Raw genomic sequence first — 14,286 nt, 5'->3', positions numbered from 1 at the left:
TTTTTCCTGATCGGCTGATGTTACAGTTCTTCTCAGAATCAGCAGTAAACTGATCATCTCACCGATGATCGGTGATCTAAACCAGCGGTCGGCAACAAAACATGCTTTAGATCCATATTGGACCAAAAACACAAAAAACAAATATGTCTGGAGCCGCAAAAAATGAAAAGTCTTTTATCAGAATTAGAATGAAGAAACACATGCTGCATGTTTCTATATTAGTTAGAACTGGGGGAAGATTTTTGTTTTCATTATGCACTTTGAGAAAAGTGATCAGATTAGTTAATCTGATCAATTGATCAGATTAACTAATCTGATCAGTTGATCAGATAAATTAATCTGATCAGTTGATCAGATTAACTCGTCTCCTCGTCCTGAAGATCATCCAGAAAACGACTGGGACGGTCGACCTTTGACCCCAAGTCCTCTCACCTGCAAAACACAAACAGCCCAGGTGAGTGATGGACAGGTAAAGACTGATGGACAGGTGAGTGATGGACAGGTAAAGACTGATGGACAGGTGAGTGATGGACAGGTGACTGATGGACAGGTAAAGACTGATGGACAGGTGAGTGATGGACAGGTGACTGATGGACAGGTAAAGACTGATGGACAGGTGAGTGATGGACAGGTAACTGATGGACAGGTAAAGACTGATGGACAGGAGAGTGATGGACAGGAGAGTGATGGACAGGAGAGTGATGGACAGGTGAGTGATGGACAGGAGAGTGATGGACAGGAGAGTGATGGACAGGTAAAGACTGATGGACAGGTAAAGACTGATGGACAGGAGAGTGATGGAGACTGATTTGAAAAAGTCAAAATGTCGAGAAAAAGGTCAAAATTTTGAGAAAAAAGTCAAAATGTCGAGAAAAAAGTCAGAGTTATCGACAGGTGAGTTTGGAAAGGTGAGTTATGAACAGGTGAGCTGTGGACAGGTGAGCTGATGGACAGGTGAGTTTGGAAAGGTGAGTTATGAACAGGTGAGCTGTGGACAGGTGAGCTGATGGACAGGTGAGTTTGGAAAGGTGAGTTATGAACAGGTGAGCTGTGGACAGGTGAGTTGACAGACAGGTGAGTTGACAGACAGGTGAGTTTGGACAGGTGTCTCACCCTGAAGGTGTTTCCCGCCAGCGGCTGCCTGCTGCTCTCTGATTGGTCGAGGCCCAGACGGGCCGAGGTCACGTACAGGTCAGAATAATCCGGACCCCCAAAACAGCAGGAGGTGGTCTTGGTGACCGGCAGGTAAACCGTCTGGAGACGCACACCTGGGAGGACAGGTGAGGGTTAGACACACCTGAGAGGACAGGTGAGGGTTAGACACACCTGAGAGGACAGGTGAGGGTTAGACACACCTGAGAGGACAGGTGAGGGTTAGACCTAACACACCTGAGAGGACAGGTGAGGGTTAGACACACCTGGGAGGACAGGTGAGGGTTAGACACACCTGAGAGGACAGGTGAGGGTTAGACACACCTGAGAGGACAGGTGAGGGTTAGACACACCTGGGAGGACAGGACAGGTGAGGGTTAGACACACCTGAGAGGACAGGTGAGGGTTAGACACACCTGAGAGGACAGGTGAGGGTTAGACACACCTGAGAGGACAGGTGAGGGTTAGACACACCTGAGAGGACAGGTGAGGGTTAGACACACCTGAGAGGACAGGTGAGGGTTAGACACACCTGAGAGGACAGGTGAAACCAGTATAACCAGTAAAACCAGTGAAACCAGTAAAACCAGTATAACCCGAAACACACCCGAAAAAACCCGAAAATAAACCCGAAAAAAAACAAAAATAAACCAGAAAAAACCCCAAAATAAACCCGAAAAAACCCGAAAATAAACCCGAAAAAAAACAAAAATAAACCAGAAAAAACCCCAAAATAAACCCGAAAAAACCCGAAACACACCCGAAAAAACCCGAAAATAAACCCGAAAAAAACCGAAACACACCCGAAAATAAACCCGAAAAAACCCAAAAATAAACCCGAAAAAACCCGAAAATAAACCAGAAAAAACCCAAAAATAAACCCGAAAAAACCCGAAAATAAACCCCAAAATAAACCCGAAAAAACCCCAAAATAAACCCAAAAAAAAACGAAAACAAAACAGAAAAAACCCAAAAATAAACCCGAAAAAAACTCGAAACATAACCGAAAATAAACCCGAAAAAACCCAAAAATAAACCAGAAAAAACCCGAAAATAAACCCGAAAAAACCCAAAAATGAACCAGAAAAAACCCGAAAATAAACCAGAAAAAACCCGAAACACACCCGAAAATAAACCAGAAAAAAACCCCAAAATAAACCCGAAAAAAAAACAAAAACAAACCAGAAAAAAACCAAAAATAAACCCGAAAAAAACCCGAAACATACCCGAAAATAAACCCGAAAAAACCCGAAAATAAACCTGAAAAAACCCAAAAACAAACCCGAAAAAAACCAAAAATAAACCAGAAAAAAACCCGAAACATACCCGAAAATAAACCCGAAAAAACCCGAAAATAAACCCGAAAAAACCCGAAAATAAACCCGAAAAAACCAAAAATAAACCAGAAAAAACCCCAAAATAAACCAGAAAAAACCCGAAACACACCCGAAAATAAACCCGAAAAAACCCAAAAATAAACCCGAAAAAACCCGAAAATAAACCAGAAAAAACCCAAAAATAAACCCGAAAAAACCCGAAAATAAACCCCAAAATAAACCCGAAAAAACCCCAAAATAAACCCAAAAAAAAAACAAAAACAAAACAGAAAAAACCCAAAAATAAACCCGAAAAAAACTCGAAACATAACCGAAAATAAACCCGAAAAAACCCAAAAATAAACCAGAAAAAACCCGAAAATAAACCCGAAAAAACCCAAAAATGAACCAGAAAAAACCCGAAAATAAACCAGAAAAAACCCGAAACACACCCGAAAATAAACCAGAAAAAAAAACCCAAAATAAACCCGAAAAAAAAACAAAAACAAACCAGAAAAAAACCAAAAATAAACCCGAAAAAAACCCGAAACATACCCGAAAATAAACCCGAAAAAACCCGAAAATAAACCTGAAAAAACCCAAAAACAAACCCGAAAAAAACCAAAAATAAACCAGAAAAAAACCCGAAACATACCCGAAAATAAACCCGAAAAAACCCGAAAATAAACCCGAAAAAACCCGAAAATAAACCCGAAAAAAAACAAAAATAAACCAGAAAAAACCCCAAAATAAACCCGAAAAAACCCGAAACACACCCGAAAAAACCCGAAAATAAACCCGAAAAAAAAACAAAAATAAACCAGAAAAAACCCCAAAATAAACCCGAAAAAACCCGAAACACACCCGAAAATAAACCCAAAAATAAACCCAAAAATAAACCCGAAAAAACCCGAAAATAAACCAGAAAAAACCCAAAAATAAACCCGAAAAAACCCGAAAATAAACCCCAAAATAAACCCGAAAAAACCCCAAAATAAACCCAAAAAAAAAAAAAAAAAAAAAAACAGAAAAAACCCAAAAACAAACCCGAAAAAAACTCGAAACATAACCGAAAATAAACCCGAAAAAACCCAAAAATAAACCAGAAAAAACCCGAAAATAAACCCGAAAAAACCCAAAAATAAACCAGAAAAAACCCGAAAATAAACCAGAAAAAACCCGAAACACACCCGAAAATAAACCAGAAAAAAAACCCAAAATAAACCCGAAAAAAAAACAAAAACAAACCAGAAAAAAACCAAAAATAAACCCGAAAAAAACCCGAAACATACCCGAAAATAAACCCGAAAAAACCCGAAAATAAACCTGAAAAAACCCAAAAACAAACCCGAAAAAACCAGAAACACACCCGAAAATAAACCCGAAAAAACCCGAAAATAAACCCGAAAAAACCCAAAAATAAACCAGAAAAAACCCGAAAATAAACCCGAAAAAACCCAAAAATGAACCAGAAAAAACCCGAAAAAAAACCAGAAAAAAACCCAAAAATAAACCTGAAAAAACCCAAAAATAAACCCGAAAACACCCAAAAATAAACCAGAAAAAACAAACCCAAAAATAAACCAGAAACACACCCGAAAATAAACCCGAAAAAACCCAAAAATAAACCCGAAAAAACCCGAAAATAAACCCGAAAAAACCCAAAAATAAACCCGAAAAAACCCGAAAATAAACCCCAAAATAAACCCGAAAAAAACCCAAAATAAACCCGAAAAAAAACAAAAACAAAACAGAAAAAACCCAAAAATAAACCCGAAAAAAACTCGAAACATAACCGAAAATAAACCCGAAAAAACCCGAAAATAAACCCGAAAAAACCCGAAAATAAACCCGAAAAAACCCGAAAATAAACCCGAAAAAAAACAAAAATGAACCAGAAAAAACCCGAAAATAAACCCGAAAAAACCCAAAAATGAACCAGAAAAAACCCGAAAATAAACCCGAAAAAACCCGAATCACACCCGAAAATAAACCCGAAAAAAACCCAAAATAAACCCAAAAAAAAACAAAAACAAACCAGAAAAAACCCAAAAATAAACCCGAAAAAACCCGAAAATAAACCCCAAAATAAACCCGAAAAAACCCCAAAATAAACCCAAAAAAAAACAAAAACAAACCAGAAAAAACCCAAAAATAAACCCGAAAAAACCCGAAAATAAACCCGAAAAAAAAACAAAAATAAACCAGAAAAAACCCGAAAATAAACCCGAAAAAACCCGAAACACACCCGAAAATAAACCAGAAAAAAAACAAAATAAACCCGAAAAAAAACAAAAACAAACCAGAAAAAACCCAAAAATAAACCCGAAAAAAACCCGAAACATACCCGAAAATAAACCCGAAAAAACCCGAAAATAAACCTGAAAAAACCCAAAAATAAACCCGAAAATAAACCCGAAAAAACCCGAAAATAAACCTGAAAAAACCCAAAAATAAACCCGAAAAAAACAGAAACACACCCGAAAATAAACCCGAAAAAAAAACAAAAATAAACCAGAAAAAAACAGAAAATAAACCCGAAAAAACCCGAAACACACCCGAAAATAAACCAGAAAAAAAAACAAAATAAACCCGAAAAAAAACAAAAACAAACCAGAAAAAACCCAAAAATAAACCCGAAAAAAACCCGAAACATACCCGAAAATAAACCCGAAAAAACCCGAAAATAAACCTGAAAAAACCCAAAAATAAACCCGAAAATAAACCCGAAAAAACCCGAAAATAAACCTGAAAAAACCCAAAAATAAACCCGAAAAAAACAGAAACACACCCGAAAATAAACCCGAAAAAACCCGAAAATAAACCCGAAAAAACCCAAAAATAAACCAGAAAAAACCCGAAAATAAACCCGAAAAAACCCAAAAATGAACCAGAAAAAACCCGAAAATAAACCCGAAAAAACCCAAAAATAAACCAGAAAAAACCCAAAAATAAACCCGAAAAAATCCAAAAATAAACCAGAAAAAACCCAAAAATAAACCAGAAAAAACCCAAAAATAAACCCGAAAAAACCCGAAACACACCCGAAAATAAACCCGAAAAAACCCAAAAATAAACCAGAAAAAAACCGAAAAAAACCCAGAAAAAACCCAAAAATAAACCCGAAAAAACCCGAAAATAAACCCGAAAAAACCCGAAAATAAACCCGAAAAAACCCAAAAATAAACCCGAAAAAACCCGAAAATAAACCCGAAAAAACCCCAAAATAAACCCTAAAAAAAAAAAAAACAAAACAGAAAAAACCCGAAAATAAACCCGAAAATAAAGTGAAACCAGTATAACCAGTATAAACCAGTATAAACCAGTAAAACCAGTAAAACCAGTATAACCAGTATAAACCAGTATAAACCAGTGTAACCAGTATAACCAGTATAACCAGTATAACCAGTAAAACCAGTATAACCAGTATAAACCAGTATAAACCAGTATAACCAGTATAACCAGTATAAACCAGTATAAACCAGTATAACCAGTATAACCAGTATAAACCAGTATAAACCAGTATAAACCAGTATAACTCACCGGTTGCCGGGTCGATGTGGATCACTCTCCCTCCGTCGTAACAGGCGACCCAGAGACGACCGTCGGTGTCGACCGTCATCCCGTCAGGGATCCCCTCCCCGTCCTCCATGTGGTACACCGCCCGCCGGTTACCTAGGTAACAGAAACACCGCCCGACGGTTACCTAGGTAACAGAAACACCGCCCGACGGTTACCTAGGTAACAGAAACACCGCCCGCCGGTTACCTAGGTAACAGAAACACCGCCCGACGGTTACCTAGGTAACAGAAACACCGCCCGACGGTTACCTAGGTAACAGAAACACCACCCGACGGTTACCTAGGTAACAGAAACACCACCCGACGGTTACCTAGGTAACGGAAACACCACCCAACGGTTACCTAGGTAACAGAAACACCACCCGACGGTTACCTAGGTAACGGAAACACCACCCGACGGTTACCTAGGTAACAGAAACACCACCCGACGGTTACCTAGGTAACGGAAACACCACCCGACGGTTACCTAGGTAACAGAAACACCACCCGACGGTTACCTAGACAACAGAAACACCACCCGACGGTTACCTAGGTAACAAAAACACCGCCCGACGGTTACCTAGGTAACAGAAACACCACCCGGCGGTTACCTAGGCAACAGAAACACCACCCGGCGGTTACCTAGGCAACAGAAACACCACCCGGCGGTTACCTAGGCAACAGAAACACCACCCGACGGTTACCTAGGTAACGGAAACACCGCCCGACGGTTACCTAGGTAACAGAAACACCACCCGGCGGTTACCTAGGCAACAGAAACACCACCCGGCGGTTACCTAGGCAACAGAAACACCACCAAGTGCTGCTGTTACCATGGTAACAGCAGCACTTCCTGCCGTTGGGAGGGGAGTTGTTACCATGGTAACAGCAGCACTTCCTGTCGTTGGGAGGGGGGGTTGTTACCATGGTAACAGCAGCACTTCCTGTCGTTGGGAGGGGGGGTTGTTACCATGGTAACAGCAGCACTTCCTGTCGTTGGGAGGGGGGGTTGTTACCATGGTAACAGCAGCACTTCCTGTCGTTGGGAGGGGGGGTTGTTACCATGGTAACAGCAGCACTTCCTGTCGTTGGGAGGGGGGGTTGTTACCATGGTAACAGCAGCACTTCCTGTCGTTGGGAGGGGGGGTTGTTACCATGGTAACAGCAGCACTTCCTGCCGTTGGGAGGGGGGGGTTGTAACCATAACAGCAGCACTTCCTGTCGTTGGGAGGGGGAGTTGTTACCATGGTAACAGCAGCACTTCCTGCCGTTTACCAGAACACAGGGACAGTTGAACAGGTGAACAGGTGAACATGACGAGGCTTTTACAGGGACAGGTGAACAGGTGAACAGGTGAACAGGTGAACATGACGAGGCTTTTACAGGGACAGGTGAACTGGTGAACTGGTGAACAGGTGAACAGGTGAACAGGTGAACATGACGAGGCTTTTACCCAAATGTCCAGAGTCCAGGTCGTAGTCAAAGGCGTCGACGGTCCGAGACAAACTGTCGATGTAGAAGAAAGTCCTGTTGTCCAGAGACCAGTCCATGCCGTTGGAGATGTCCACCTGGATGGACAGGAGCAGGTGAACCTACCTGTAACCCTTTCTTTTACAGTACAGTAATAACCAGGTAATACCATGGTAATTACACTGTAATTACCTAGTAGTACCTTGTATTTACAAGGTAATTACATGGTAACTACCGGGTAATTTACCCAGTACTAGGTAATTATTACGTATTTTCTTGTACCATGTAATTATGTGTATTTGCCAAAGTGAAACTGGACTGTAAAAGAAAGCGTGTGTTGTTTCCATAATATTACCTGGTAATTGTAGATTATATTTATAAAGATTTGAACACTTGGCAAAACGTCTGATAATTACCTCCTAATTACCCTGCAATTAGAAAGTGTGGTCCAACTTTTCTAATTGCGGGGTGAACCTACCTGGCTTAGGTGTTTGGTCACGCTGAGATCACGGTCCAGAGAGAACAGAGATCCTTGTTTCCTCTGGACCTGTCCGGGTCGCTCCTCCTTCCCCATCGTTCCTGGGAAAAGACACACGGTAACCATGGCAACACGGGTCGACAGGTAACCATGGCAACACGGGTAGACAGGTAACCATGGCAACACGGGTAGACAGGTAACCATGGCAACACGGGTAGACAGGTAACCATGGCAACACAGGTAGACAGGTAACCATGGCAACACAGGTAGACAGGTAAAAAAAAAACGTACGCAAAAACGCACAAAAAAATGTATGAAAAAACGAACGCACGCACGCAAAAACGCACGAAAAAACGCAAATGCACGCACAAACGCACGAAACAACGCACGCATAACGAACGCATGCATGCAAAAACGCACGAACGCACATGAAAACGCACGCAAAACGAACGCACGCAAAAACGCACAAACGCACGAAAAAACGCACGCAAAACGAACGCACACACGAAAAAACGCACGAACGCACGAAAAAACGCACGCACGCACGCAAAAATGCACAAACGCACGAAAAAACGCACGCAAAACGCACAAAAAAATGTATGAAAAAACGAACGCACGCACGCAAAAACGCACGAAAAAACGCAAATGCACGCACAAACGCACGAAACAACGCACGCATAACGAACGCATGCATGCAAAAACGCACGAACGCACATGAAAACGCACGCAAAACGAACGCACGCAAAAACGCACAAACGCACGAAAAAACGCACGCAAAACGAACGCACACACGAAAAAACGCACGAACGCACGAAAAAACGCACGCACGCACGCAAAAATGCACAAACGCACGAAAAAACGCACGCAAAACGAACGCACGCACGCAAAAACGCACGCAAAATGCACGCAAAAACGCACGAAAAAACGCACGAAAAAACGCACGCAAAAACGCACGCAAAACGAACGCACGCACGCAAAAACGCACTAACGCACGAAAAAACGCACGCAAAACGAACGCACGCACGAAAAAACGCACGCAAAACGAACGCACGCACGAAAAAACATACGAAAAAATGCACGCATGCAAAAACGCACGCAAGAACGCACGCAAAATCGCACGCACGCACGAAAAAATGCACGCAAAACGAACGCACGCATGCAAAAACGCACGAAAAAATGCACGCAAAACGCACGCAAAAACGCACGAACGCACGCAAAAACGCACGCAAAAACGCACAAAAAAACGCACAAAAAAACGCACGCAGAACGCACTCAAAACGAACGCAAAACGAACGCAAAACGAACGTACGCACGCAAAAACTCGAAAAAACGCACGCAAAACGAGGCTCACCTGCCAGCAGTCGTCCAATCGGATCAACCTTTCCATCGTTCAATCGGTTGTTCGGTTTGTCCTGGTCGATGTCGGCCAGTGATGTCATCGTCCGGCTGGACCAATCAACGGCCACGAAGCTGCGACCCACACCTGCGACGTAACCACCTGTCCCGCGCTGGACCGCAAACCCCACCATGTCCCCTGGAGACGAGAGACACAGGTGAGGGCTGGACCACAAACCCCACCATGTCCCCTGGAGACACAGGTGAGAGCTGGACCACAAACCCCACCATGTCCCCTGGAGACAGAGACACAGGTGAGAGCTGGACCTCAAACCCCACCATGTCCCCTGGAGACAAGAGACACAGGTGAGAGCTGGACCACAAACCCCACCATGTCCCCTGGAGACAAGAGACACAGGTGAGAGCTGGACCACAAACCCCACCATGTCCCCTGGAGACAAGAGACACAGGTGAGAGCTGGACCACAAACCCCACCATGTCCCCTGGAGACAAGAGACACAGGTGAGAGCTGGACCACAAACCCCACCATGTCCCCTGGAGACAAGAGACACAGGTGAGAGCTGGACCACAAACCCCACCATGTCCCCTGGAGACAAGAGACACAGGTGAGAGCTGGACCACAAACCCCACCATGTCCCCTGGAGACAAGAGACACAAGAGAGACCAGGTCTCCAGCAGCCGTGGGGCCCCGCGTGGAGGCAAGAGATGATGATGATGAGACAGGGGAAGGTATCCAGTATTTTGATCATTGGAGAGTTAAAATTGCACATATAGACACCCGATCCGACCCGAAAAACACAAATATTTTGCCATTTCGCACAGGGCCTCGCAAATCTAACAGTCGGCTCTGCTCCAGGGTCTCACCTGTCTCCAGGGTCTGGACCTGGTTGGTGCGGGGACTCACCTGTCTCCAGGGTCTGGACCTGGTCTCACCTGTCTCCAGGGTCTGGACCTGGTCTCACCTGTCTCCAGGGTCTCACCTGTCTCCAGGGTCTGGACCTGGTCTCACCTGTCTCCAGGGTCTCACCTGTCTCCAGGGTCTGGACCTGGTCTCACCTGTCTCCAGGGTCTCACCTGTCTCCAGGGTCTGGACCTGGTTGGTGCGGGGACTCACCTGTCTCCAGGGTCTGGACCTGGTTGGTGCGGGGTCTCACCTGTCTCCAGGGTCTGGACCTGGTCTCACCTGTCTCCAGGGTCTGGACCTGGTCTCACCTGTCTCCAGGGTCTGGACCTGGTCTCACCTGTCTCCAGGGACTCACCTGTCTCCAGGTCTCACCTGTCTCCAGGTCTCACCTGTCTCCAGGTCTTACCTGTCTCCAGGTCTCACCTGTCTCCAGGGTCTGGACCTGGTTGGTGCGGGGACTCCAGCGGTGGATCTTCTGTCCAGCGATGTCCACGAACAGCAGCGTTTGATCCGTCTCCTCCCACAGTGGACCTTCACCAACCAGAGCGTTGGTGTCCACCACGGACTCCACCTTCACCGAGGACACGTTCACCTGGACCGAGGACATGTCCACCTGGGGGGGACGCAACAATGTCTCCATGGAAACAACAGGACTAACTAGCGGACTGTTTCCATGGAAACAACAGGACTAACAGCTGACTGTTAATTTTACACCACACAACACACCTGTATGGAACAACAGGTACTGTACAGGAACAACAAATCTGTGTATATAGAGGATTGGAAATCAAAGGGAGTCTGGGCGGTTGCACACTTTCTGGATAATACTGGGAATGTGTTACAGTTTGATGATTTTTGCAAAAAATACAAAATTCAATGTTAAGCATTATAATAGAGTGATAAAAGCCAGTTTCTCTGAGGTCGATGGTTAAGAAGATATTCGTCACTAAGGTCTCTCCTGAACTGAGACAACTCTGCATTAAAGGTTTACATTTTTGTGACTTTAAATGTACTAAGAAAGTCATTAGAAACATTTTGCTATATTATATATTATATTAATATTATTATTTTGTTGAAGACAAGAATGTGTCCTTAATAATTTGGTGTTATTGGGAAAGTTATTCATTCACAAATGTAGATTTTTTAAGACCAAACCATGTTTGACCCATTGGAGAAATGAGCTAAAGCTCTTGAGTAAGTCCTTGAGTCTTGTTAAAGAAAAGAAAGCCCTTAAACTGTTTTCTTTACTTGAAAGATGTGATTTAATATAAGATGGCACTTGTGAGTTATTTTTTATTTTAACAATAATTAGATTCTCAGTGTATATTTTGTAATACTGATATGACTTTTATGTGCTGAACTGCTGAGTGCTGAGCTGTAACTGAAACAATAACCACATTTAACTGAAACAATAACCACATTTAACTGAAACAATAACCACATTTAACTGAAACAATAACCACATGTAACTGAAACAATAACCACATTTAACTGAAACAATCACCACACCGGCCACCAGGGGGCGGGAATGAGCCAACATTATAAAAGAAGAATGAACTAGAAGAATAAAGAGAAGAAGCTCACATGATTTACATTCATGCGAGAGTGCTGACTGTAATTTAGAAGTCACATGACCACAGACCCCCACCCAAGCATAATATTAAAGTATTAATTAGCAATTAATTAAGGGCGTCCACGACGGAATGAAACCTCTGAGTTTAAACACATCTGGACTGTTTTTAGGCGTTTTCTGCTAAAGGTTAAAACGTTGTCAGAATAAATCTTAACGTTTACTAGACGGTAAAGGTTAAAGGGTTAAATGTTGTCAGAATAAATCTTAACGTTTACTGGAAAGGTTAATCGGGTAAATGTTGCTGACGCAGCTGCAGGGTAACAGAGAACCGGTCTGAACCGGGTTTACTAGTAAAACTACAGCCGTAACAACTTAAAATAATAATGAAAGGGGCTTATCCAATAAATTATTTCAACAATTATGTTTTAAAGTTCTATTACATTTCTTTTTGTCATGAGTTTAAAGGCTTTAGAAAAGTGAAGGAATTCGTTCTGGAAAACACAAAATCGAGGTTTCACCTTCATAAACTTGGATTTGTGGAATTTACCCAGAAATTATGATATTATTAATCAGAATGAATTAATCATTGTTATTGTTGTCCATTCAAAGTCCAAAAAATAATAACTTTTGGTGAGAAATCCTGCAGATCAAAAACATTTGGGTGAATGTTTATCCTGCCAAAGGGGATATTAGATATTAGAATTAGATATTAGAATATATGCATTCAAAAATAAATGATCAGTGATTTCACATTCATCACAAAATATTAGTAGTAATAGTTATTAGTTTCAAAACCAAATCACTGGATGGATTTACACCTTTTAAGGTTTTAAAAGAGTTATTTCGCTTTGGGAGTAATTGGAAATGTTAAGTATTTTGTTCGTTACATGGTGATGATATGTTTACTGATGATTTTAATGATATGTTACCATGGCAACAGAAACACGCACCACAGCTGGATTCACTTCTGTAGTTACCATGGCAACAGAAACACGCACCACGGCTGGATTCACTTCCGGGTCACGTGACCAGGATCGCACAGAAAAACAACTTATAAAACTTATAAAATGTTACGAGCACGCGGATCTCGGGGTTTTATAAAATCACCGAACAGTAAAAAATGGGTGCGGAAACAACAATAAAAACATCTGTTTACCATCGGACACAAACTCAGCCCGTAGATTTCTTAAATGGTATGATTTTTGAACAGAGTCTGGTCTGGTGTCAAACTCAGACTTCCAGCCCCGGTGACAAAAAGTGATTTCTCTCCTGAAAATGGGTCTTTTCACTTGCCAAAAATGGATTGAAGGCCAAATACAGTTATGGAAAAGTTGTTTCTGCCTAAATATGACTTGATCTCATTCTTGAGCTTCATAATCGGAAAATCTGACGTTTAAACGCTATGGCTGTGCGCGCTCCCGCGGCCACAAATCAGAATAAATCACATTCTGGCAGGAATCACTGTTTGGCACAACACCACTACTCTGTAATACTCACATGTGCGTGCAGAACAACTCTCGTGTAAAACAAACTCACCTGTTCAGGAACTTTAAAGCAGTGACGCGATCACTCCACCTGCTGCTGTCACGTGACCTGCCCAGGCCCCGCCCCCTCCAGTCACCTGACAGTCTAGAACTTCCTGATCAACAATAGTAACTCAGTAAAACAACAGGTTTATAATCCAGGTGAGATAAAGTAAAGATCCAGTCCAGCAGGTGTTCATCACTGAACCAGCAGGTAGATGGTTGTTAGTGATGTAAAAACAAAAACATTAAAACACGTTCCAGAGGTGTATAATAATCCAAGTGTATAAAGTAAAACTCCAGTCCAGCAGTTGTTCTATCACTGAACCAGCAGGTTGTTATGAAAAACACCTGGTTGTACTGGCTGATCCACAGGTTTATGTTTTAATGAGCAAATATCAGTTTAATGTAAACAACATTATTAATCCAGGTTTTTAATAATCCAGGTTTATAATCCAGGTGAGATAAAGTAAAACTCCAGTCCAGCAGGTGTTCATCACTGAACCAGCAGTTGGCAGGTTGTTATGAAAAACACCTGGTTTAAATATGTTTTAATGAGCAAATATCAGTTTAATGTAAAGAACATTATTTGACTAATGGTGTTTGAAATTGACCACATTTCAAAATTGGTCTTAATTTAAGATTGATTCAAAACTATTTTTGATTTTGTAAAAACAAAAAAAACATTAAAGCACATTCAATAGGTGTAAAATCCAGGTGTTTAATAATCCAGGTGTTTAATCCAGGTGTTTAATCCAGGTGTTTAATCCAGGTGTTTAATAATCCAGGTGTTTAATCCAGGTGTTTAATATAAACCAGGTGCCATAAAGTAAAAACGCTGCCATGTTTCTGGATCAGCCTGTACATTTAGAACTGGTGTTTTCACTAACGACATCTACCTGCTGGTTCAGTGACGGAACACCTGCTGGACTGGATTTTTACTTTACACACCTG

The 14,286-nt window shown here is 42.2% G+C and overlaps 1 protein-coding gene across 2 annotated transcripts; it reads right to left on the bottom strand.

Annotated features, from left to right (window-relative positions):
- Nucleotides 1–288: 288 nt before the first annotated feature.
- Nucleotides 289–10,846, bottom strand: rgn (regucalcin). Of its 2 annotated transcripts, none has more exons than XM_061716229.1 (7): nucleotides 10,660–10,846; nucleotides 9,328–9,510; nucleotides 7,977–8,077; nucleotides 7,482–7,596; nucleotides 6,012–6,143; nucleotides 1,114–1,268; nucleotides 289–432 (listed from the first exon to the last, which is right to left on the bottom strand). In XM_061716229.1, exons 1-7 carry the CDS (start codon nucleotides 10,841–10,843, stop codon nucleotides 382–384), a joined length of 921 nt encoding a protein of 306 aa, XP_061572213.1. In that variant the 5' UTR covers nucleotides 10,844–10,846; the 3' UTR covers nucleotides 289–381. The 2 variants fall into 2 exon arrangements, with proteins under 2 accessions (XP_061572213.1, XP_061572214.1); XM_061716230.1 differs by lacking the exon at nucleotides 10,660–10,846 and adding an exon at nucleotides 10,197–10,229.
- Between the last annotated feature and the right edge of the window lie 3,440 nt (nucleotides 10,847–14,286).

The sequence above is a fragment of the Cololabis saira genome, chromosome 24 (assembly GCF_033807715.1).
Source record: "Cololabis saira isolate AMF1-May2022 chromosome 24, fColSai1.1, whole genome shotgun sequence".
Lineage (NCBI taxonomy): Eukaryota > Metazoa > Chordata > Actinopteri > Beloniformes > Belonidae > Cololabis > Cololabis saira.
This window is presented reverse-complemented; position numbering and strand designations above follow the sequence as displayed.

What these genes read in the sequence shown, in the direction of transcription:
- rgn (XM_061716229.1), bottom strand. Translation starts at nt 10,843, where the DNA reads ATGTCCTCGGTCCAGGTGAACGTGTCCTCGGTGAAGGTGGAGTCCGTG. An exon ending in CCACATCGACCCGGCAACCG is followed by an intron (nt 1,269 to 6,011) that starts GTGAGTTATACT and finishes CTGTCCTCCCAG; the next exon opens with GTGTGCGTCTCCAGACGGTT. An exon ending in TGGCGGGAAACACCTTCAGG is followed by an intron (nt 433 to 1,113) that starts GTGAGACACCTG and finishes TGTGTTTTGCAG; the next exon opens with GTGAGAGGACTTGGGGTCAA.